The 26368-nt window shown below is 41.6% G+C and overlaps 1 protein-coding gene across 1 annotated transcript in view; it reads left to right on the top strand.

Moving 5' to 3' along the window:
- Positions 1–22652, top strand: part of LOC108439030 (AT-rich interactive domain-containing protein 3B-like) — an 85437-nt gene extending 62785 nt beyond the window's left edge. The window contains exons 5-9 of the mRNA XM_017717195.2: positions 14788–14971; positions 17993–18267; positions 20499–20768; positions 21016–21105; positions 22349–22652. Coding sequence (XP_017572684.2) covers positions 14788–14971; positions 17993–18267; positions 20499–20768; positions 21016–21105; positions 22349–22521 — 992 coding nt within the window. The 3' untranslated portion in view covers positions 22522–22652. The remainder of the gene's footprint in view (positions 1–14787; positions 14972–17992; positions 18268–20498; positions 20769–21015; positions 21106–22348) is intronic.
- The last annotated feature ends 3716 nt before the right edge of the window (positions 22653–26368 follow it).

Consider the following 26368-nt stretch of genomic DNA (forward strand, 5'->3'; position numbering starts at 1 on the left):
AGCGTTAAGCATCAGTCCCCCCCCCACCCCCATGCCCCAAAAGCCCCTTCCAGCTCCCCCACGTCCTAATCCGGAATGCTGTGTCAGGGATTTAGGCAGTCCCCCACTCTGCTCTCGTTTCGATGAGGTGTTGATTAGATTGCGATCAGCTTTGACCAGCCGTCCTCTGGGAGTTCACGCACTCCGGTTACAGTCAAAGTGGCCTTCTCACTTTTCACACCATCCACTCTTTTCATTCCTCCTCGCTTCCCCCACTTATCCCCCCCATCCCTTCCTCCGTCCAGGTGACCCATCTTTTGACCCACGACGAGAGTCAGGTTTCTCCCAGTTCTCCTCCGGCTTTTGATCTTCCTTCTTTTGCTCCTTTCATCAAATTGGAAGTAGCAGTTTGGTGGAAAAACAGCTATTTTACAAAATTTACTCCAGAGCAAAGACGTGTTTAGTTAAATAGCCGCGATGCTGTCTATTAATATCACTGTTTTTAGCTGTGTCACATGCTTTCGTCCATATTTAAGTTAAGTGATACTTTTTTAATCCCACAAACGGGGAAATTCCACCTCCGCATTTAACCCATCCGTGAAGAGAAACACCACATACACACTAGTGAATACACACACACTAGGGGGCAGTGAGCACACTTGCCTGGAGTGGTGTGCAGCCCTATCCACAGCACCCGGGGAGCAGTTGGGGGTTAGGTGTCTTGCTCAAGGACACCTCAGTCATGTGCTGTCAGCCGAGGGGATCGAACCAGCAACCTTCCAGTCACAGGGCCAGATCCCTAACCTCCAGCCCACGACTGCCTCGTTATAGGCAACAGTTGGTCATACAGAGCTAGAAAGCGTTTAATCAAGTATATTTGACTGCATGATTAAATGGTTAAGACGTAAAGAAAGTAAATCAGACTGGTTTGATATGAAATGCTCTGTTCTACAGAACCTTCCGGGGCCAGAATTGTTCACAGTAGTGGTGGTGGTAGGAACCAGACGTCTGAAGAGTTTAATGCCACTAAAAGCTCCCTGGGTGGGCAAAAGGGCAGAAATATTGTATCATGATGCTTCGAAAAATTCTTACGATACATGATCTGCAACATTATTTTTTTCCCCAAGATTCAATAAGTTGGAATAGACAAAATAGAACATGTAGTGTCACTTGTAAAAATATTTTTATAATAAAAATAATAGTAAAAGCTTATAACTGCAAAGATTTTTGTTCAGTGTTGTCCAAACCACACTGTATTACATCCAATTACTTAGGCTAATTAGACTCACTTTGTAATAAAACAAGTAGTTGGTGTTCTTCAAGAACTGTCGTACCAAGTCTTATGCTTCATCAATAGTTTTGAAAGACGATTTTGGCCTAAAAGTTATTTGTGGTGGAGAGACCCATGCAGGGGCTTGTAAGGTGAAATAGTCCCTGTTTATTGTGGTTTTACCTTCACCAGCATTACATATAAAACTCTGAAGACAAATGCAGGTTCACTGGTGGGTTTGAATAGTGAAAAATGGCGTTATTTGAGTTGTAGACAAGGTGAGCCCTGGTTCCCATCACCACCACTGTAGAGGAGCTTTTATGTAGGCCGAAGGCCAATTCTCCTACCTTGAGTTTGGTACTGATACACACAACATTGTTTTTAATATATAATGTTATAATATTTGAAATAATTTAAATAATATGTTTAAATATTTTTAATTTGAATATTATAATAAATTTGATATTTTAATCTAATATGTTAATACTATAGTTCTTTTAAACTGCAAACTGAAAGTGGGTGTAGTTTAGAGCCGACGTTAGTGTGAAGTGACTACAACGGATCGCAGATTAATCGGGAAGCGGCAACGTTAACATGTAGACAGAAGGTAATATGAAGAGCTAATCAACAGTGTAGGGGTTTTAAATAAGCATGCTTATTGGCTCATGAGAGAGAGAGAGAGAGAGAGAGAGAGAGAGAGAGAGAGAGAGAGGGGTGTAAATATGTAGATAGATGGATACATACAGTGGATATGAAAAGTACACACCAATGTTAAAATGCCAGGTTTTCGTCATGTAAACAATCAAACCTAGATTAATCATTTCAGATTTATTTCCACCTTCAATGTGATCCGTAATCTGCACAATTACATTGAAAACAAACTGAAATCTTCTAGGGTGAAACTAAAATAACCTGGTTGTATGAATATGAACAGCACGGCTCTAAGACAGGATTCAGTCTTTTTGGGTAGGAGTTGGTCAGCGTGGCACATCTTGAACAGGCAGTTTTTGCCCGCTGTTCCTTGCAAAAGCGCAACAAATGTGTCGGATTGCGAGGGCATCTCCTGTGTACAGCCCTCTTTAGGTCTACCCAGGGATTTTCGTTGGGATTCAGATCTGGGATCTGGGCTGGGCCATTCCAAAACTTTGATGATCTGGCGAAACCATTCTTTTGTTGATTTGGAGGTTTGTGCTTTGGGTCATTGTCGTGCTGAAGGGTGAAATTCCTCTTCATCTTCAGCTTTTTAGCAGAGGCCTGAAGGTTTTGAGCCAAAATCGACAGTTCGTAATTCCCTCCACTAAATCCCCAGTTCCAGCTGCAGCCCCAAAGCATAATGCTGCCTCCACCATGCTTCGCTGTAGGTGGGGTGTTCTTTTGGTGATGCGCAGCGTTGGCTGTGCGCCAAACATACCTTTTGGAATTATGGCCAAAAAAATTTTACTGAACTCTATTTTACAGATGCATAAGTAGAACAAGTGAACATATATTATAAAATATACTGAAACGACCTTAAAATCTAATGTGCAGTACAAAAAGGAAAGGAAGAAGGAAAATTGCGTACGTTTTATTCAGATGACATTGCAGTGGCACATGTCCCCTCCAGTGAATGAACCACATGACTGAACACTGTAAACAATGACATGTTAATAGTTGTGCAATATGCCCGGGTGTATAAACAAGTGGCAGTGCAATATGCAAAACTGATGCCAAGACCGACTTCTGACTGCTTGGCTAATTGGCTACATTTGGGTAAAGTGGAGAATCATGTCAAATATGATTTTTCAAATATGATTTCTTGCAAACTCAGCCTAGACCTGTCCAAATGTTTCAGGATGTCCAGAAGAAGAAGACAAGCCAGCCAGGAAAGCTTTGTTAGAATGACTGCACAGTCGTTCTGATCAATGATTGGTTCAGAAATGTGTACAGATTCTCAAATCGCATCATATCTGGTCTCTCCAGTGTGAGGGCGGCTCTGAAAGGGTTGATGTAATCAAGGCCATAAGAATAGGAGCGAGCAGCCTGAGGTGCAGACCCCCAGGGGGCCTTTAGCCTACTGCCCTTACTGAAGGGAAATCCCACTAAGAAAACCCCCAACACCCGAATGAAACGCGTGTGAGGTGAAAAATTCTGCTTTCATAGCTTAAATGAATAACTTGGTGACACAAAAGTCACAGAATTTCCCCTTTAACCCAAAATTTCGACCGTCTTCCGGTACATGATGTCCTTCTGTCTGTATGTAGACATTACCCTGCTGAAGAAAACAGCACAAAGTCCATGCTGGTCTTACTGGTCTTGGGTTGGTTTCATGCTGGTTTAGCTGGTCACACGCTGGGTTTGCTGGTGACCAGGCGTGCTGGTCTGTGCTGGTTTTTCTAGACAGGTACAGGTAAAAAGTAAATGGTAAGTAAATTGGTTTCTCTGGTAAGTAAAATGGTAAGTTTCTCTAGAACAGTGTTTTTTTTCACATCAATCTGCTGTGAATTACTTCTTATTAATTAAATTAGACGCTTAAAAATGAGTAAGATAATAAAGTCCAGTTCTCCACCCCTGTGTTGCGCACAGCGGCTGTGAGTAGGGACCTGTCAGTGAAGAGGGTTTTAAATGAAGAGGGAGCAGGAGGCTCGTTCAGTTTATCAGAGGCGCTGGAGGGGGATTCCTTGTCCTGTGATTTTCCCAGGATGATAACGCTGGAGTGACAGACGCCTCTCAGCCATTACAGCTAGAGGTGTGGTTACTAAGTCGTGTCCGATTTTAGCTCGTTTGTTTTTGTGCCGGAGCTACAAGGCTAACGTAGCTAATGCAATGGAATGTTTTAGACTAACGGTTAGCATTAGCATTGTGCAAACTGCAGGCTCGCCTCAAACTGTGTCTGTCTAATGTGGTTGTGTGTGTAAATAAACATATACATACATACATACATACATACATACATATCGCTGCTGTCGGAACAAAACCTTGTATCTCCAAAATAGTAACTTCACAGGAGAAGAAAAAAACCTACTTTACTTTCAATGTAAGTCAATGGAACCAGAATATTTCCCATGTCATTTTGGGTCATTTCTTTTAGGCTATTCATCATAAAATTTACAAACAATGTAAAGAGTAACAGATACTTTCAAATGATGTCAAAAACTGAAAAATGCCAAAAATAGAGATAGAGGTTTTCTTCCGACAGCAATGATATATATATATATATATATATGTGAGTGAGTGAGTGAGTGAGTGAGTGAGTGAGTGAGTGAGTGAGTGAGTGAGTGAGTGAGTCAGTCAGTCAGTCAGTCAGTCAGTCAGTCAGTCAGTCAGTCAGTCAGTCAGTCAGTCAGTCAGTCAGTCAGTCAGTCAGTCAGTCAGTCAGTCAGTCAGTCAGTCAGTCAGTCAGTCAGTCAGTCTAAAGTGCAAAAACAGCCTGTTGTGATGTCACAAAAAATAACACATCTTTACATCTGGGTATATGCAGATGTGTTGGTTTTTCAGCCTACATTGCTGTGTGTGTTATAAAGAGTGTTTTAGCCTGGATTGCTTTTTGAATGATTTACAATACAGGACATCCAATGAGAACAGAGCTCATTTACATATATCAGTCTAGATATAAAAGGGGTTGGAAAATGAAAATGTAAAAAATGAATTACGCATTTCTTTATTACGTAGGATCACACAAATGCCATGATTAATCCTCAAAGGGAAAAAAATTACAGTGAAAACTGGGATATGCGCCCTTTAATGCTCTCCACCTCTCAGTGTCCTCCGCCCAGCAAGTCTTCCTTCTGTTCATGTTTCTTCGTCTTTTTGGTGAAGAAGGGCAGCATTGCCTGGTGAAATATCACACCACAGTGGCAGCCATGCATGTTCACTGAAACATTAATTCCCCAGGTCACCCCATCAGCCGCCAGGCAGTCACTCGTGGCCCTTTAATAATTTAAGGAATGTCAGTAATGTGAAATCAGCGATATTTAATTTACCGCACTGGCGTCGGAGACGGCCCCCTGATTTATTATAGATGCTTCACATGTGAGCAGCTGAGTGCTAAAATTGGGCCAAGAGTCGGGGAGCGCGAGTCTCATTTTAATTTACTGCTCTTCTCTATCTTGGTCATTGTTTTGGCCAATGGGAGATTATCCCTCACGTCCAGCTCCTGTCTGCAGCCTCGTCTGAGCCGCGCTCTGCCCGGAATAGTCACTATAAACGCTGTTAAAACCTCACTTTATAACAAATGTGTGGCTATGAATGTTCAGTGTGAACGTTTGGCATGTAAAGCAGACACAAGTTGGTGAAGCCCCCCCCCACACACACACACCCACACACACCCACACACACCCACACACACCCCCTCACACACACACACACACACACACACTCTCACCTACTCACTCACACACACACACACACACACACACTCTCTCACACACACACACACACACACACATACTCTCACCTACTCACTCACACACACACACACACACACACACACACACACACACATACTCTCACCTACTCACTCACACACACACACACACCCTCACACACACCCTCACTCACACTCACTCATACACACTCTCTCACACACACACACACACACACACACACACACACACACACACACACACTCTCACCTACTCACACACACACACACACACACACACACACACACACACACTCTCACCTACTCACTCACACACACACACACACACACATTCTCACCTACTCAATCACACACACACTCTCTCTCACACACACTCATCTACACACTCATACTCTCACACACACACACACACACACACACCAGACTTTCACCCATTTATGTGTCTGTCTCTTTTTTATTATCTTTTCTTTCTCCTTTTCTCTCTTCCTTCTTCTTTCCTCTTTCTCTCCTTCATCTTTGCTTTCTCTTTCTCTGTTGCTGCCCCCCACCTCTAGGTTCTAGGGTTCCCTCCCTCTCTCTCTCTCTCTCTCTCTCTCTCTCCGGGGGCCCCAGCCTCAGGGCTTCCCACCAGCACGACCTTTGACCCCTGCTGCCATTAATCTCTCCACTCCTGATCGGTCTGTCCCAAGGGGGGGATAAGCTACAGAACGGCATGATGGGACATCTGAGCTTGCGGCCAATCAGAAAGGGCCTCAGAGCGGAACTGGAGGCCCATTAGCCAACACTGGCCCATTAGCCTTTAGCTCCTGTCCCTCAGTCAGAACCACAGCGGGCAGATTCATTTCAGGGTCTTCTCAAACTTTTAGAGTTGCTGTGTTTATGGTGGACGTTAGCAGGTCCTGCTGAGTACCGAGATCACTGAGGACTATAGCAGCGTCTCCTTCACCGCTCTGGGACACGTCCACTGCTTTCTCTGAATGTTTGACCTCTGCTGTACTCGTCAATATGCAGCGATTCTCTCACATATTTGAATTTACAGAGAAAAGACAGCGACTTCTTGCTCCTCGGTTGATGATATACAATGTAAGCATGTGTGAGAAGTGAAAATGGGCTGATTCTGTTTCTGGTTCCAGTCGTGCGCCTCCTACACCAGCAAATATCGTGATATTATATTTTTGCCATATTATCCACTTCTGTCATGCAGATTGTATAGGGCAGCACAATTAATTGTATTTTTTGCATTATTGAGAAATATTTCCATGATAACCACATCACTGCAGTAACAGAGTCAAGCTACCACACGTACAGAGCCACAGTGAGGAGTTTAAAGGCTCTCAGAGCTCCCTCACAGAAAGTTCTTACACTAAATAGTTATGAATACGCTGCCGGGTGTCTGAGACATTGTTTTACGATAGTTTTGATATCAGGTTTTGGTTTAAAAAATTTATTTTTTAAATGTATTCAGGGGGGAGAGGTACATGCTGGACACTGCAAGGCAAAATATCCTCAAAATCCTCAAAGAAACTTCAGATTTAAAACTGTTACGCCATCAACATTACATATAAACGCTCAGCAGTAGGTTCGCTGGTCAGTTTGCATCATAAGTAAAAAGGCCATATGTGTGTTGTAAACATGGTGACCTCTGGTTTCTATCACCACCGCTGTAAAGACACCCCAGCTGTTACGTTTCTCTGCACTCAATAATTTTACTTCAAATCGCTCTGAATGACTTTTACACCTCAGTGATGGAATTATACAGACATTTTGGTGGAATTAAATACATATTTATTCGTTTTTTTGTAGGAAAATAAAGATATAGTCCGACTGCAAACAATGAAAAAGCGGTTGAGGGAATTCCGACTGCTTACAGACTGAAGCAGGTTGTACATTTTCCATGTGGGAGCACCTTTAGCAGTCAAGTTGCTTTCGATGCTTCATAAGAGCAGAGCTTCGCCTCAGTGACGCACTAGCTGTGTCCCAATTCAGCGGCTCTGTCCCAATTCAGCGGCTGTGTCCATCAGAGGCTGCATTTCATGGCCGATTGTGTCACAGCTGCGCGACTAGGCTGTCCCATTTATATGCGGCCAAGAGATGTGTCCTTCTTTTCCATCATAACGAAGGATCCAGCGGGTGGATCATTCGCCAGCCAACATATCCTGAGGTTCATTGCGTGCCGGCGAGGATTCGAGAACATGCCAGCATCAACAGAGGAGCGAGCAGCAGCTGAGGAGACACTTTTGTGTCAGTATTATGTTTAAACTGAGTCGAATAGACAGCGATACCAATGTTATAACAACCAGTGTGGTCTGAAGCAAAACGTACGCTAACGTTTCATTTTATTTTAGGGACCAAGAAGCCGACAGAGAGATTCCTAAGACTGCGACGGGATCTCCAGCTGTAGTAATTGAAAAATTGAAATGACTAAAATCTCATTTTCTGGTTCCATCTTTAAAGAACTTTAAAGGAACTTGGCAGGAGTGGCGTTTCACAGCAGTGCTGTGGCGCAAACAGGAAATCTGCCGCAGAGCAGACCATCTCACTTCAGGTTAGTCTTCAGGGGTCTACACAGCCAAGGACGTGGTCTGCAGCCCCTGAATTGGGACACACCCACTGTGTCCTCCTTCAGCCTCTCAGTACCCAAAATATGTGCTGGCAGTTCTGTTCTATTTAAGTAGCTGTAGTAATTGTGGTGTTCTGTTTTGCACCGCGGTGACCGGTGTTTATGTAATTGTGCAGTTTTTCTGAAATGTCCAGCAGTTTGTGCTGTGTTGCTCATATTGTGCAGCCCTGCTTCATGACTATATTGGTGGCCACAGCGCTTAGTGTGGCATGTGCTTTGTCCATGGTGGTCTTTGTGTGTGTGTGTGTGGTGGGATATGTGTGCGTATGAATACAGCTTCCTGCTGACCGGCACTTTAATTCACACGTCAATAACCCCGGGCCTGACCTCTGACCCCTGCGGCCGTGCTAATTGTTTGATGCGGGTTTGATGGGCAGAGCTGCATTAAAGTGCCGGACTCGGCTCACGTTCGCAAACAGTGTGTTCTGGAAGTGATCAGATGTTGAGGCGACACGCGCCACCCCACCAAACGGCTCTGGTGATATGATGTCACTGGTACAGGCGTGAGGGAGGGACAGTGGCTGTATATGATCCTCAGACAATAGGCTGGACAGCAGCGTCTATAGAGGGCTTTATAAAGAGGGGTATGTATAGAGAGACGTCTATAGACCTACACAAACACAGACTGGCTGGAACTGGAACGGCTGTTGTGTGTGTGTGTGGTCATTCTGGCTGTAATGATGGTTAAATTTGACTGGTTTCCGGGAAGCTTCGGATGGAGAACGAGGTTTCCTCTCGTTTTGCTGCATAAATTCTGATAATTAATTATGATTCTAACCTTTTATAGATTATTAATCAAACGTTGACATTAAACTTAGCTTAATAGGACATTACTACAGAGAGATCTGTGTAGGGGTGGACTGTATGTCATTACAGCTGTGTGTAAAATTGTGAACTCCTCTGGTCAACTTGCGCTTCGTCGAGTGAGAATAAGTATCACATCCTCTACAGAGAGCTTAAATATGGCGTTTCAGCACAGTGAAGCAAACAAATCACTGTTGTCAACACAAAACCTCGTATCTCCAAAATGGTAACTTTACAGGAGAAGGAAAAAACACACGTTTTACTTTCAGCACAAACCAGTGGGACTTTTTTCAGAGTCATTTTGAGTCATTTCTGTTGGTCCATTCTTCATGAAATGAGCACACAGTGTAAAGGACAGCAGGCATTTTCAAATTTAGTCCAAAACTGGAAAAAATTAGATTATATTATATTATCACAGGCTAATATGTTAAATTTAACGAGTGAACTGTAACCGTGCGTTCGAATGTATGGAAGTGTGTTCTCTGTATAGGATGTTAACTTTTTTTTCCCCACTTGCAAAACATGTAAGGGAAACATGACTGGGACACCCAAACTTTTGGCATGCGACTTGTATCATATACCAAGTTAATTATATATATATATGCACACACACACACACACACACACACACACACACACACACACACACACACATTATAAATAATACAGTTCAGCTACCAAAAATGGTTAAAAATGACAGTGTCTGCCGAAACAATTACATTAGGAAAAAGCATGTCATTTGTCCAGGGGGTTTTCTGGGCATATTGTGGATATTGTCAGTACCTAAAGAACACTGACCACTTGGACATTTAATTAAAAAGAGAGCTTAATTGATTGGACTGAATAATTGGATTGGATTGTTTAATTGGATTTCGTGCAGCATGTTGTGCAAAACCAGTAGATTTTCTATTTGCAGATTAAAAAATGTGGCTCTGCTGTATTTTTCCCAACTGTTTTACACCAAGAAAACACAAACTCTTGATCCTTGTCATGGCGTGAAAATGTCTTAAAGTTTAGTGTTTTTATATTTTTAAAATGAGTGTGGCATAAAAAATGTTCTTTTTTTTTTCTCTTTGGCATTTTTTCATTTTTGTTGCTGTCCAAAGAAAAACACATACCCCCAAAATGGTGACGTTACAGGAAAGGATAAAACTGTTCTTTACTTATAATGAAAGTTGATGTGAATATATTTTATTCCAGGTCATTTTGGAGCATTTCTATTGGAGCATATTTACTGTTAACCAGGAAAAATTCTCACAATGTAAAAGAACAGCTGTCATGTTCAAATTCGACATTTTTTTTCTTGTTTTTTGGACAGGAGTGATAGAAAGAACCAGCACTCCAAGCTGCTTAGAGGAACAGAAGCGAGAAGCCGTTTAGTCGGTTAACATGCCTGTGTGTGTTTAAATGGGCAGTTTTCTAACTCTCTTGACAATGTGTAACTTTCTGTGTGGACTTACAGGTATTTTTTTAAGGGATTCACTAAATGTATTGGTTTTGATGTGATACGGTGGCCTGTTAGTTCAATACAACGGGGGCAGTCGTGGGCTGGAGGTTAGGGAACTGGCCTTGTGACCGGAAGGTTGTCAGTTCGATCCCCAGTGCCAACAGTCCATGACTGAGGTGTCCTTGAGCAAGACACCTAACCCCCAATTGCTCCCTGGGCGCCCTGCATAGGGCTGCCCACCGCTCCGGGCAAGTGTGCTGACTGCCCCCTAGTGTGTGTATGTGGTGTTTCACTTCATGGATGGTTAAATGCGGAGGTGTCATTCAGAGTGATTTGATGTGAGGTGGTTCATTGTAGAGACTCCTTTCCTTACAGTGGTGCTGATGGGAACCAGGAGTCCCCATGTCTACAACACAAATATAGCCATTTCATTTATGTGTAATGTTGATGATGGTCAAATCTGAAAAAATAAGTTTCTTTGGGGACTATTTTGCCACACAACACCCTGCATGTGCCACCCTGCCATGAATGGATTAAAATACATTTTAAGCCAAAATTTTATCACAAAACTGTCATAAAACAATGTGTCGGAGATCAGGAAGCATATATATCTAACCATGTAACAACTTTTTGTGAGGGAGCTTTTAGAGGTGGACGTCTGGTTCCTATCACCATCACAGTGAACTCTCAAACCACTCTGAACGACTTTGCTTACATCTTGTTTAATTATGTTGAATTTTTAAAAACGGAAATGTTTAGGAACATTACGTTGGGGACAGGACTCAAGAACAGGAATTGTCAACGTATTCCTCCACGTCTGAGCTCTGTACAGGACATTGAACTGGTCAGCAAAGTCTCTCTGAAGTAACAGAGGTTATTTAAGAGAATGAAGGTTGTGGACACCCTAAAAGTTTGAAATGACTGTCCTAGTCACTCATTGTAAAAACGGTGACCTCTAGCTCGGAGTGTGTTCGCTCCACTGTACGTCCATGCGAGCATGTGGCCACATCTCCTGGTCTAATTAAAGCCAATCTGCCCAGAGATGTGGCCAAGTTAAGACGTTAGATCGAGGCTAATCTTCCCGGATGATCATGTTGCTGTTTGAGAGTCATTAATGGCTCTGGTGTCTGCTGGTCTGAGGGGGTGGGATTGGTCCCAGCATTGCCTCCGCGGTCTCGCTCCACGAGCCTTCAAAGCACAGAGAGGGGCGCGTGTGGATTTAGCTTTAGCAGGTCCTTCAAATAACGCTCAATGTAGCGGCTTCGCTGTGCAGATTAGTGAACCCGCTCAATCCTCGTGTAATCCGGGGGGTTCGTGGGGCCAAGGTGGGGGTGTCACACTTTTCCCCTAGTCCAGGATAAAATTCCTTTTAGATTTTCTAATTTTTTTCGAACCCACTGAGGGAATCTTTACTGAACACCGTTCTGAGGTAAAAGTTGCAAATTAGCATAGCGCTACAAATGTCCTCAGCAAGCTTCTATGTTTCTGTATCTCTCTGTATCAAATAAACGTTTAATAAATAAAATAATACATGAATAAATAGTCCAGTTTAGACGCTGTGCTCTGGCTACTGTGGCAGTTAGCAAGACTAGCCTAGCTAACACATAGCAACCAAAGCGCTTAGCTGTACATAAATATTCACTGATGTTGTAGTCACGGTGTAAATTTACTACAGGTATATTCCTCATTTTTTGTAATAAGTATGACCCTAACAATAAATGTTTGCCCCATTATGGACTTTAACAGATAAGTCCAAATATAGTCATGACCCCTGAGGCTAGTTAACATGGCTAAGGCTAATGCTATTAGCAAATCACAGGACTGTTGAAAGGCCTTATATAAAAAAATAGTTTGTTTTTTTTAAAACACCAGGTTTTAGTTTCTAAATGTATTTTCTGTGGCGCTGGAACCAAGAGGCTAATCTTAACACTAGAAGTCAATAGTCACCGAAATCTCTTCAGTAAATACTTTCTCAGCCCTGGTCACATCCTGCTCAAACCGCGACTTGGCCTTCGTTAAGGTCGTGCAGACTGATTCACAGTTGTTATTTAGTAACTTACCTGATATTTTTTCTTGTTTAATATTGTTTAATATTGTACAATACTTAAACACTGAACAACTGCATGTTTCATCACATTTTTAACCTGTCTAATCCAGTTGCATTGTATTTAGTGCAGCAGAGTTTGTGAAACATTGAACAAAAATGACTGTATTTATAGTTTTTTGTAATATTTTTAAATATGGCACTTCTAAGAAACCTCAGGAAAACTGCATATAATGGTACATATTGTGTGTCAGAAAAGTATCGTGATGTTCCAAATATGCAAATGGAAAAAACCAACATCACAATACTTTGAAATTTGATATTATGAATTTATTATATGTATTAGTATGAATGTATTATTCTTACAGCAGCATGAAAGCTAAAAATACAAGTAATCAATTGTAATTGATTGTGATTTACATTTGTAGAACACCTTAATATGTTTTGTTTACTAGCTTGTCTAGCTAGCTTGATGAGTGGAGGAGAGTTTTATTGCCACGCCTGGTTAAAACCACGTTTAAGGGTCAAAAAAAAAAAAAAGTTTTTTGTGTTGCATTTTCATACACAGCACTACTCATGGTTAAATGTGAGAATCTCATATATATATATATATATATATATATATATATATATAGTGCATTATTAAGTACAAAATCCTATTGGTTTACTGGTGAGTATATATGGTGTAAGCAGACGGCACCTTTGGCTCGGTGCCCACAGAACCTCCATCCTGACCCAGTCCTAACCCCTCCATAAGCTGTTGACAAGATTAATGCATCGTTATCAAAAGTCTGTTGGCTGCTGGTGCTTTTGTGTTTGCGAAAGGCCTGTTTTCCAGGTCAAGCCTGTTTGGCTAAAGCAGGCTAATGTTTTCTGCTCTTGGTCCACCTGTGCCTTTTGAAGCTTATAGACGTACTTACTAACGCCAGAGTGATAGGAACGTTTTGCTGCCACTAACAACTTTAAGCCAGTCTTTTTGGTAATATTAGCTGTATTTTTACTTTATTTTGTATTGTAGTTATTGATTTCTACCTAAAGAAGATGCGGCTCTTATTGGGTTCCGTCTGTCTAAGGTTTTGTCTCATTATCAGGAGATGTGAATTCCTCAGACCAAAAAAAGTTGACAGTTATTGCCCTGTCATCAAAATGACCAACATCAGCTGTTTGATATATAGGTCAGGCCCTGGGCCTAACGCTGGTCTCGAAGCTCAATTGTAGGAACTTGTAGGGCTGAATAAATTCAATTCTTGGTCATTTCTGAGAGATTTTTTACACGCATAAGATTTGTCAGTGAAAGAGTAATTAAATCATTTAGATATAAGGTACTGGTGCATGGAAATAATCAGAAATTAACTCAAATATATAAACTAAATGCTTCATTGGGTTGATTTAGCAAGAATTTACTGTCTGAGACGCTTTCACCCATTAATACACAAGACTGATTCTGTTTTTGACAATCTTTTATCGGAAAACCAGGAGGAAAGGGAAAAAAACAAAAACAAATACGCTACAATGCCCTAAAACCTACACTATGTAAGTCCTGAGATTTGGAGACCTTTCTGGTGAAAATGTGTAATTGCACAAAGTGTGTGGAAGAATACTTTGTAACTACAGGTTGTACTTCGACTCCGTCCGCAAGGGGATGAACATGATGATTACACGCGTTTTGAAAGAATATTAAAGAGAACTCAGTCAAAACTTTGTAAGGGATGTGTTTATAGAGGATGTGACTGAATTATCATGTTATATAGCATCATATCTTCATCGGTATGGTTCATTTTGCATTTGAGACCTAAACATCGAGCTGGACCTTCTACAGGGAGATTCAGTCGAAAGAGGCCCTGAATATTCTGTTGTACCTCCCGTTAGGATGAAGCAGCCTGAACAAAAAAATACGCTACATAACTTGACGCATGTGTAATCGACTGCATTACATGCCATGATGGAAGTGATCTCTGTTTTCTGCCAGACGCATGAAGGGGTACCGGGGGGGTCTGCACCTGGAAGTTGCAAACGGAGGTGAAACATTGCGATGGCTGTTCGGCGCCTACCTTGTTGCTCCGATGCAGGGGCATCCCGGCTTGGTCGAAGCTCCATATACTGAGCTCTTTGCACTTTGTTTGGTTCAGATTGCTTTGAGAGTTATTACAGAATATTCGGGGCCTCTTTTGAGTGAAACTGCAGAAGATCCACACATGCCTGAGTGTTGAGTGTGTTGATGTGCGATGCGACATTCATGCGTGATGTGCGGATGTGTTTGCAGGAACTCCGGTAAACAGAATCCCCATCATGGCCAAGCAGGTGCTGGATCTGTACATGCTGTATAAGCTGGTGACGGAGAAGGGGGGTCTGGTGGAGGTCATCAACAAGAAGATCTGGAGAGAAATCACCAAAGGCCTCAATCTCCCCACCTCCATAACCAGCGCAGCCTTCACCCTCCGCACACAGTGAGCAGACAAATAACACACCCATGTCAGCTTGTTTACACAAATAAGCCCACAGAGATTAAATAAGGCATGTGTAGTAATAATAATAATAATAATAATAATAATAATAATAATAATAATTTGTGTATTGTAAGGATGTTTAGTACACAAGCAGCTCATGTTCAGCCGAATGGCCACGTCTGTGTGGAGCTTTAAGTGGAATATCTGTGCAGTGTTAGTGGATCTGTTTTAAAGGAGAATTCCACCAACTTTTCAGAATTTACCTAGGCAAAGTCATTTAGAGTGGTTTGCTATAAAACGGTACATTTTAGGAGAAACTCATCACAGTGGTGCTGATGGGAAACTGGAGGTGCAAATACAGCCATATGTATTCATATGCCATATGTCTTAAACATTATGCTGTTGATTGTAAAATATTAGTAAATTTAAGGGGGTGTCCTGCATGCACTGTCAGTCATTTGCAAAAGCTGTGTTTTTGGCCAAACCCTCTTTTCAAAGCTTACGTAAAAATATCTGAGGCATCAGGCGGCGCATCCATAACCAAATTGTATGTTTCTGTGAGGGCCACTGTGAACGTCCAGCCACTCTGAATGACTTTGTTTACATCAAAGTGACCTATTTATTAAGAAATTTGAAAAATTGGTGGAATTCCCCTTTGAGACCCATGCAACTAGAATGTAAAGATAAATCACAAAATCAACCAAGCTGCCATAAACCAATCACCTCTCACACTGAAGCCAATAAACAAATATTAAATGCAACTGGTTTTCATTTTCTTCATAGCATGTGAAGTTTAACACAAAATTAACTGACCATAAATAGCTGTAAATAATTTGTAGTGTGTGTGTGTGTGTGTGTGTATACATGCACACGCGTACACACACACACTACATATTTACTAATTACTGTTTATCTGACAGTGACAGAAGTGTGTATTAATGGTTTGTTCACAGCTATTAATGGTCAGTTAATGGTTTATTAAAGATTTTATAATTATAAAGTGTTACCAAATGTAAATATTGTATGTCTTGTTTTCCATAAATGTTTCTATTTTCCTCTCAGCTTATGTCTCACTCTGTCTTCCTCTCCCTTCACATCAAATTCTGCTCCCACTAGAGAAGCTTATTGATCGAATGGATTTATTGATGAAATTTCGGTCAAAGTTCACCACGACTGTAGTATATAGGAGCTCGCTCTCCCTCTCTCTCCCTCTCTCTCCCTCTCTCCCTCTCTCCCTCTCTCCCTCTCTTGTTTTTATTACTCCTCTGTTCTGTCATTAAGTTGTGCTCCCCTGATATGATGAAAGCTCAGTATTGATTGACAGTGTCCTCTGTTACTTGCTCGAGATGGCGAGTGATTTATGAGTTGGAAAAAAACAGCCACGATCATAAAGCACAGATTGGAGTTCTGGTTAGTCTCTTAGTTTTTAGCTTGCTCAGGTATTCTGTAAAGCTGTACAGCTGATCATATATTAATCATATCTTAATCAATACTACCAGTATGGCCCCGCGCCTTCATGGCTTCCATTTAGAAGAGCATCAAAATCGAGCTTTCCCTGCTGTGAGGAAGCTCAGATGAGTTCCCTGACGACTCCGATATTATGAAAATACTTTTGTGAAAGATCGTCAGTTACGATTCATGCTAAATGTTTGATTTGTGATTTTTATTTATTTTTAAATAAACATTCTTAAAATATACCAACATTACTAAAAGTGACAAAAGAGCATTGAGGGAGTTCAGTTCCACAGCGAATAGCTTTCATGACTGAATACTGAATCATTCGAATCAATTGCTGGCAGATGAAAAGGATCCAGTGGCTTATGAAACATCAGAAGTGCAGAATCAGCCAATTTAAATGTTTTAATGATTATAATCATATAAATGAAATCCTGACCAGTTGCATTGAATCTTTTCCTAAATACGCTTAATTTAATTTGTGTAACATGTTCTTTACTTTGGGTGTTAGAGTTTAAATACTGAGTCCTTCAGTAAAGATTTAAACTCAAGCCTCCATCTAAACCTGGTACAATTACAGAGTATAGTTTCTCTGCATACTCTGTTACCCGTGCTAACACACCACCACCTTGTTAGTGTCACTGCAGTGCTGAGAATGACCCACCACCCAAATAATACCTGCTCTGTGGTGGTCCTGTGGGGGTCCTGACCACTGAGGAACTGGGTTGCAAAGTATGCAGAGAAAGAGATGGACTACAGTCTGTAATGGTAGAACTACAGAGTGCTCCTGCATGGTCAGTGGAGCTGATAAAATGGAGTGTAGAGACAATTATTTATTTACCATGTCACCTTTAAAGGTGCATCCTGCATTTTTCATGTTTTGCATTTTTGCCACTAATAAAGTTTGTGTGGGTTTATGTGACAAAACCAGCGACAGTCAGCTTTACATGACTATTCTAACCTCTGTTTTTCCTTGAAAGATAAGAAATAGAGTTTTTCTTTCACTGCGTCTGTAACCCCCTTAAAATCCCAGGCTTATTACATACTAAGGCTTATTATTTAGTAACTATTGGGAGTTCAATGCAAACTGGCTGAGCTCTTCTTAGGTTATAGAAGTGTGTAAAAGTTTGGGCCCTGGCCACTTAAGGGGTTAAGACTGATGTGGACTGGCTGCTCTGTATTGTTCCTCATTCTAAAAGCAGTCCAGTTTGAAAGGCTCCTTAGGACTTCAGTATAATGGGTGCACCTGAACTGTTGTAATATGTATAAGTGCTGTAATATTGTTGTATATTTACAACAATAAAAAGTTTTTCTTTTTTGTGACATGACCAAAATAAAGAGTATCGACAGAGTTTTTTGAAACTTTAACAGTGTTCACAGACCTCATCAACCTCTTATTTTAAATGGTTATTAAATAAAATAGTAAAATTCAGTTTACCCTAACGGGCCTTTAAGACAGTGAATCATTAAGATCAGTGAATCAAACAACTGAGTCATCGCCTGTAATAGATGATACAGCTTTACTGAGTCATTTGGCTGAAGGTGACTCCTGTGTATCTGTTTCAGGTATATGAAGTATCTGTACCCGTACGAATGCGCTCGGAAAGGGCTGAGCTCACCCAACGAGCTGCAGGCCGCCATCGACAGCAACCGGCGCGAGGGCCGCCGACCCAGCTACAGCAGTAGCGGCCTTTTCCGCTTTAGCCCCTCCCCCAGCACTGCATCACACATCCTATCACCTCCCAAGATGCATCTGGCAGCACTGGGCGCCGGGCCGGGAGCCGCGGGGGCGCTGAACGGCCTGCAGGGCTCCCCAGGACCATCCGTCAAGAAGGGGCTCGGTGAGTGGGACACACATTTTATACAAACGGATGATTTACGGAAGTCTGGAATCATTTGTTCTAACACTTTTACAAACTTAACAGTGATGTACCCAGTGTGCATTTAAATATAAACCATGCAGTAAAAGATATTTCAGAGGTTTTATTCAGTGTTTCACATATTTTAGTGGCATCGTCTACAACCCCTTTTCAAAAAAAAGCTGGGACGCTGTGCAAAATTTAAAAACAAAATAAAATGCAAGGATGTGTAAATCGTTTAAACCATACATTTCATTGACAAAAGTACAAAGACAACGTATCAAATGTTGAAACTGAGATTTTATTGTTTTTTGAGAAAAGATGCCCGTTTTGAATTTGATGCCAACAACACGTTCCAAAAAAGTTAACATTAGCATTGAACTTACACGCTGTAGTTGTATAAAGGCCTGCACGGTCTCCTTTTGAATAAGAGAGAAATGAGAAGAAGTTAAAATAACAGTCCCACATCACTGTGTGTGCAGTAGAGCGTATTCACTTTACTGTGGGAAATAAACACAGGTTATACATTGGAGAACAGCGCCCCCTTCTGCACTTTTTGGAAACTGCAGTCTTGTATGAGTGAAGAAATGTTTGCTTAGGGGTTTCAGAATTTGGTTTTCTTGTTGTTCTCTGGAGCATCTGATGTGGTTAATGGTTTGATAGTATACTGTGCTTTATGTGTTATACTTACTAGTGTGTTAAAATCTCCAAAACATCCAGGGGGAGAATGAGTGTAATTATGGATAAGAGACTGGAGTCAAATCTCTGTTTTACTGCAAATTATAGTGTGTTCACACAATTGTAGTAACTTTCAGATCTCGCAAACTGCCGTGGCTATTCTGTGAACACAAATATTTAATATATGAAGAGAGAGCATAATGTAGTGGTTGAAGTTCTTAATGCTTTAACTGAACACTTTATTATTATTATTATTATTATTATTACTACTACTACTACTGCTATTATTGTTATTATTTTTTTGCAGTGTGTCTGTGGGAATTTGTGCCTTTTCAGTCAAAAGAGCAGTTGTAAGGTCAGACAAGACTGGTGTCGGATGAAAAGGTTGAGGTCAGGGCTATTTTCAGACCGCTGGAAACACCAAACTCATCAAACCATGTCTTGAAGACCTTGCTCAGCTATGCTGAAACAGGAAAGGCTCTTCCTAAACTGCTGCCATGAAGTTGGAAGCATATAATTGTCTAAAATGTCTTTGTATGTTGTAATCAACGTTTCCCTTAGCTGGGGGGACTTTAAACCCAAAACCTTGAAAAACAGCCCAGCCAATTATCCCTCCTCCACCAAACTTTACTGATGTCGTTTGCCAAACGCAGAATTGATAGTGAAGTGTGGTTTATCTCTCAAGAGAACATGTTTCCGCTTCTCCAGAGTAGTGGTGTTTTACACTGCTCCAGTGGACGCATGGCATTGTGCATACTGATTTTAGGCTTGTTTGCAGCTGCTCAGCCATTGAAACCCATTTTATGAAGCTCCTGATGCAGTTCTTATGCTGTTGTTGCTCCCTTGGACAATTTTGAAGTCTGTAGTGAGTGATACCACAGAGGCTATGCAATTTTCAGTAATTGGCAGTCCTGGTCTGAATTTGCGTTGTCTACCTCTTTGTCAATTCTGTGCTGAGCTGTTGTTGCTCTGGGATGCTTCCATTTCACAGTATAAGCACTTATACTGTGTATACAGATTTAGCAAGAAATGAAAAAGACAGAAAAAGACAGTGTCCCATTTAAGATCAGGAGCTCTGCAGTATGACCAACTATACTGTCAGTGTTTGTCTATGGAGACTGCAAGGCTGCATGCTTGATTTTATACACCTGTTAGTGTGGGTTAGCAGTGGGTGTGGCTGAAACACCTGAAATTAATCAGAAGGGGTATCCACATACATTTGGCCACAGTGTACAATGTTACTGTACCTAAATATCAACAGCTAAATAGCCAAAAACAGCAGACATCCTGTATTTTGTCTATCCCTTTGTCCAAGTTTATGGATGGCAGTTTGCCATACAGTGTCTAAAAATATATGTAGGTCTGTTTGATATTACTTAGCATATATTTTGAGAACATTAGCTGCAGTAGCCTTGCAGCTTTAGTGTGAAACTAAAGATGCAGACACCAAACATCCTGGATGATTGACTATGTTTGGTGTAAGAGGAAAGATTTACTTGCACTCAAAAAGCAGTGATAAATTTTCTTTCTTTCAGAAGATGCCTCCCCCTCTCTGCTGGCGGCACGGGCCCCCTCCTTAGCACTGGCTCTGGGGCCCCAGCAGGTGGCCGGTTTGGCCAGAGCAGCCACTCTGGAGCAGTTGCGGGAGAAGCTGGAGACAGGCGTCGGTGCCGAGGGTCCAGAGAGGAAGATGGCTCGCCTTGCTGAGGAGCAGCAGAGGCTGATGCAGCAGGCCTTCCAACACAATCTGCTGGCCATGGCTTCACAGATGCCCATGAACCTGAGACTGAGCATGCCACCAAGAGGTCAGTACCAGCTACAACAGGAGGTGGTTTTCTTAGCCATGTAGCATTAGGAATCATCTGTACTGTTTAGAGCTGTTGGTGGGCCAGTACCATCTTAATGGAGAACCTGGAATTGTAGTGTGGAGAGTTCGGGTCTGTGTGTAGGGCTCTGATCAGGGATTAGGGTGAGATGATGGGAGACAATGAGAGAAAGAATCAGACCCTTCAATGCTCTGTTTGTGACTCCTTTGTTTTTGTATTTTAACAGAAGACAAGCACGACCTGGCCATGAGCATCTCCTCCTCTGGAGCTGCCAGCATCAGCGTATCTGTGGAGGTCAATGGTGTCCTCTACTCAGGTACACATCACATATTTCCAAGTCAGGGTCAGCAAAATTTCAAAGATATCATTCCACAACGCTCAAAGGCGTTTAAATGATGCACAATACACATCATGATATTTTGACGCAATTCACTAATAATGCCACGTTTAAAACCATTCATCAAAAACTCAAATGAGGTTTATTCAGTGTTTCACGTACTGCACTACGCAACGTTCAGTCAAACAGGACTAATAGCGCTGTCTTTGTAAAGAAACGTACAGTTGATCAGTACTGAAGCTATCCGCACATCACCGTGGTAACTGTATGTTAGGGGCTATGAGAAACTGTCTGGCTGGGAGTTTGAGACCCCTGGCCTAAACTCAGATGAAGTCTAGCCATTCATTTACAACTGCACTAACCAGCAGGGCAGTTAAATAGCTACCTTCAAGTTTTGGCATAATGGAGAGCAAATGATTTTCAAAGTGTTTCTTATTGAATGTTGAAAATAAAAGCCTGGTAAAAGTGTCCTTGAAATGTAGAGATTTATTTTTACATTTTTATTTATACTTACTTATTTGTCCTGTTATGATAATAAATAACTGCACGTATTACACCAGAAAAACTCTTAAGTTTCAAAATACTCTTCAGACCCCTGAGCATTATGGAAATGCATGTAATAATTCAGAATTACTCCTGTCTAATGACACAGAAAAATGTATATATTTTTTGTGTACATCCCAAGCCCAGTTTAGCTTATCTTGACTAATATGTTTTTGTTAGAACATGAAAGGTAGAAAAAGATTCTTGATCATCGTTCAGTATAATTGATTATTGATCTCCTATAAACTTAATATAAAATATTAAAATAAAGATGCAAAGCTGTCACCGGGGCTGGACCCCTCTTATCACTGGGGTGGGTCCCTCAAGGGCTACATCTCAGTACCTTTAGTCAGGAAACATAACTGGACAATAATCCACTGAAATGATGTTTTCTAAGCTGTACTGACTCCACACACCCCGTCTCGCCTCTCGGCTTTTTGTTTTATTTTAAAACGTTCGGTTCTGAAAAAGTAAAAATACGTATTTTTCACCTGGAAAAACTTCTTTAAGGTTCACAGTCAGACCTTAAAACCACTGTCGTACCTTTGAGGGAACATTAACAGTTTTTTTACCTTGATAAATGAAAAATGAACCTGACCAGAACCTTCATTTCTAGCAGTGAGTACTGTAGTTTGACTCCGGATCACCTGATCTGTTTCTGCGCATTTCTCATTCTCAGGAACGCTCTTTGCTCAGAAGTCAGCAGCAACACCAGTGAGTGCATCTGCTGCAGCGAATGTGCATCCCATGGCACCCAGCGCGGTCTTCAGCTTTCCCAGCCACAGCCCCTCCTCTTCCTCTTCTTCTAAGGGCCCCAGCTCAGTGGAGCCCTCCGCCAGCAGCTCTCCGTAGCCTGGACACAGCCTTCACCCGCTGCCCAGGCTCCAGCCTGCTCCAGGCCAGAACAAAGCAGTCATGGATGTTTTGAAAATCAAACTGTTGCACAACCAGTACCTCATTTTTCTCCTGTCGGTCTTGGCTGTCTACACATGTTCAGATATATTTACCATAAACGTACACAGACATAGACCGAATACTCTAAACGCTAAACACAATCACGACGTTCAGCCAAAATCAACTGACAGGCGCTCATAACAGAACTTGAAGATTTTTATTTAGAAAAAGAAAAGTGTTGCTATTTGTTGTCTTCTGATTTTTGGGGTGTTTTTTTTTTTTTTTTTTTTCCCCCCCTCTTGAGTTTTTCCTCTTATGACATACCTCAAATCAAGCAATCCACCGTGATTGAATATTACAAGAATATCTTTACCTCAGGAGTTTGTTAGTAAATACTTTAGCTGGATGAATTTTATTTTTTATAATGTATTTGAATTTGTCAGAATCAGGAAAAGAGGTGAGCTCCCCAGAAGGAGGGGCATCACGCGCTTTTGTTGCTATGCATTTGGATGCTCATTTGGATCAGAGGTCCGAGAGAAGGAGAGGACATTCTGATCGCCGAGATGTCCCAACTGCAAACGGAGCCAAATCTTGAGCTTGAATTCAATGCAACTAGACACTCGTGAAAAGCTCTCAAAGTTCTTGACCTCAGTGACCTCATTGCCTTGTCCGTTCACTCTGAACGGCCTGGACATCACCGTTACCTGCAAATACCTCACATACATCCCTCTCACTAACCAAACCAATGGCAGCTTTGAAGGTTGTAGCTGTTCCGATACTTTTGTGTCGTCTTTTCAGGAGCGAATGCAGTATTTCTGACCAACCATCTGTTTATTGCCTCTCCCAGTTTACACCAAGCTCAGTACTGTACAATTCCCATTTTGGGAAGACGGCTGCTTCCGTTACAGCCCTTTTTCCAGTCAGCAAATGCTGTGTGGCCTTGGGATTGGGGCACTATTTGTTTTGTTTTCTTCTTTTTGGAGCTGTGGTAAATTCAAGGAAACAAGAATTCAGTCAATCTATTATGTTACCACGCCTGCCGAAAGGTAATGATGCAGTGTAAAATCCCAACCCAAGCATAGCCCCAACTTTTTAAATCAAGACATAATCCGTTTATGTCGTTTTCCCCTTTTCAGTCAAGCCATTTCCACACTCATGCATGTCCACTTTGTACAATCAAGGCTAAAGGCTCTCACACATCGAGTGTGATGCGTCACAAAAACGTCACAAAAATGAGCAAAATGAAAAAAAATTCCGAATCTTTTTGAGGAATTTCACTCAGTCATTCATGCAATGAAACAAAACAAATGGATGTGCAGGATGTCTTCAAGTGCAAGAAGACATCCTTTGCTCTACACAAAACAATTTCGGGAATGGGATGGATATTTTTCAATTTGGGAACGCAAAAGGAAATTGAGAATTTGGTTGCCGCATTCAGGAGCTTAAAGTGTTGCATATAGCTCTGATATCCGTAACTCAGCTTGAGGTGAAGATGCTAGAAAGTTCTAGTTGCTGGACACCACCGATCTGTCAGCTGGTCGAGAGCGTCATGTTGTCAGCAGAAGCTCAGAGTGTGAATAAAAAAAAATGTTGCCATGGAAAAAAAATTGCATTTGCTGTGAAACATATCAGCTACACACGTCTAATTCATTGGGAGAAAAAAGAAAATGCACAAATAATTCGCGCTCGCTGTGTGAAGGCCTTAACTCACCTCAGCTCTGGAACCTCACCAAATCCGAAAGTAGTCATAGAAATCTAATAGACATCACTTCCAGGGAGCTTGGATTGGCCTCACGCCATCCAAACGACAAGGGACACGTTGTAATTCTGTTGTTCGAGTTTTGCGGGGAGCCCTCGAGTCTCTACCTCGCAGTCAAACTGTTGTTGTACCAAATCAGGGAAGGGAAAGTCAGGATTTGAGATGCCGTAACAAACACTTTCAAACCTCAGTAGCCTCTGCCTCTCGTGGTGGGAAGGCAGCTTTCTCAGGAAGTATTGTGACCTCAACAAAAACGGTTATACAGAAATATGCGCAGAAGGTGAACGAGACTGTTTTCCAAAGAATACCTTATGCTCTGCGATGGAGAACTACACTACATACCTCATGCTGCCATGGGACTGCTTCATTTCAGATGGCTGGATGGGAATATTCGGAACTTAAGCTTGATTCCGGATTGCTGGATTGAAATATCCTAAACATAAGCATCTTTCTGGAATATCAGGAACAGAAGCATAATTACAGAATGCTGAACAGGAGCATTAGTGTCCTTCATATCGCAGTTAAGCTTCCTTTCCTGATATTCGATTCAGACATGGGAATATTTGGAACTTTAGCATGATTCCAGGGTGCTGAACTGGAATATCTGGAGCTTTAGCATCATTCCGGACTGCTGGATCACAATCTCCTGACATTTCGGAGTTCCGGACTGATATGACATAAATTCTCTCTCCTTTTCTCTCCGTGCTCATCTCTGCCTGTCTCTTTGATCGCCCTTCGTGGGTCACCATAGCGACCATGTAATGTTCTGCATTTGTACAATCAGGTGTGTCTTTGACCTCCTCTTCATACTGTGACTTACAGCTAGACTACCAAAGAACAGCTCAGCCTTTTCTGCCTGTTCCTCTGACCCCACCCCTTCCGTGAAAGATGCCAAGTCATACAATATTTACCAAAGGTTTATGACTCGGAGCTGGAAGTCTGTACAGTTCAATGGTTTTCCCTGCAGCAAGTCCTGATCATTAGGAACGTGAAGTATTTGAGCAGGGAAGACGCTAAAGAGACTAAAGGTTTGCGCTGTAGGTGGCTGTTACTCGATGGTCTGCAGTGGCCTTTTTTCCCTTTATGACCAGCTATTGACGAAAGACTGGGCTAGTCTTAGCTAATCCGGTTGATCCGAGTTTTCCCAAAATTCAGATCCAAATCCTTTTAAAGCATTTTAAAAGCCTGCTTACATTGCACTGAGGATTAAATACTGAAAGGATATTTACTAGATCACACCGGCCTCCTCCTCAGTTGACGTGATTACACCTTGTCATCGGTAGTACCGCTATGTGCAAAAGTTTTGGCACCCCTGGTCAAATGATGTTTTGTTAACGCGTCCTTCTTAAAAGTGTGAAATCGCACTTTTGATGCTGTTTATTTGCTGCATTTAATATATTGGCAACGAAGAACACGTGAAATGTAGCCTGTGCAAAAGTCATGGCACGTTTTGGATTTGATGTTTTTTCTTTCAGTATGTTAAACTCAGCAAATAAACAGACATTGACTTCAAGGTTTGCGAGAATATTGCCATAACTGAATTTATTCCCAGTGTTAAAGGGCCCATAATCACAAGAAATTTGAAGTAGTACATAAACATTGTTCAAAGAATTCCTTGTTTCTGTGATGCGCATATGTGCACCTATTGATGAGAGCAGCCAATCAGAACAGAGCTCATCTGCATAAGCGTTAAAGGCACTTGAGCGAACACAGTCTAATTCTAAGCGGTTACTAGACGCTGGAAACATGAACTATGACTGTTCTGGGTACATAAAACCACACAAATGTTATGTTATAATCCATGAAGATGTAGGATATGGGCCCTTTAACTCATTTCCACGCAATAAATCACTAAAGAAGTAGTTTGACTGGATACATGAGTAACTTTTACCCTGAGTTTGGTTACAGATCGAGGCCGACTCTCTGAACACACATGGGTTAGAGGCAGTCATTTAATCTTTTTATGAGAGTGATTATTTAATGAGATGGTCTTTCAAACGCTTTCATTCGTCCACTCCACATTACGCTGTGGTTTATAAGGGAAGA

This window comes from Pygocentrus nattereri, chromosome 7 (assembly GCF_015220715.1).
Source record: "Pygocentrus nattereri isolate fPygNat1 chromosome 7, fPygNat1.pri, whole genome shotgun sequence".
NCBI classification, from domain to species: domain Eukaryota; kingdom Metazoa; phylum Chordata; class Actinopteri; order Characiformes; family Serrasalmidae; genus Pygocentrus; species Pygocentrus nattereri.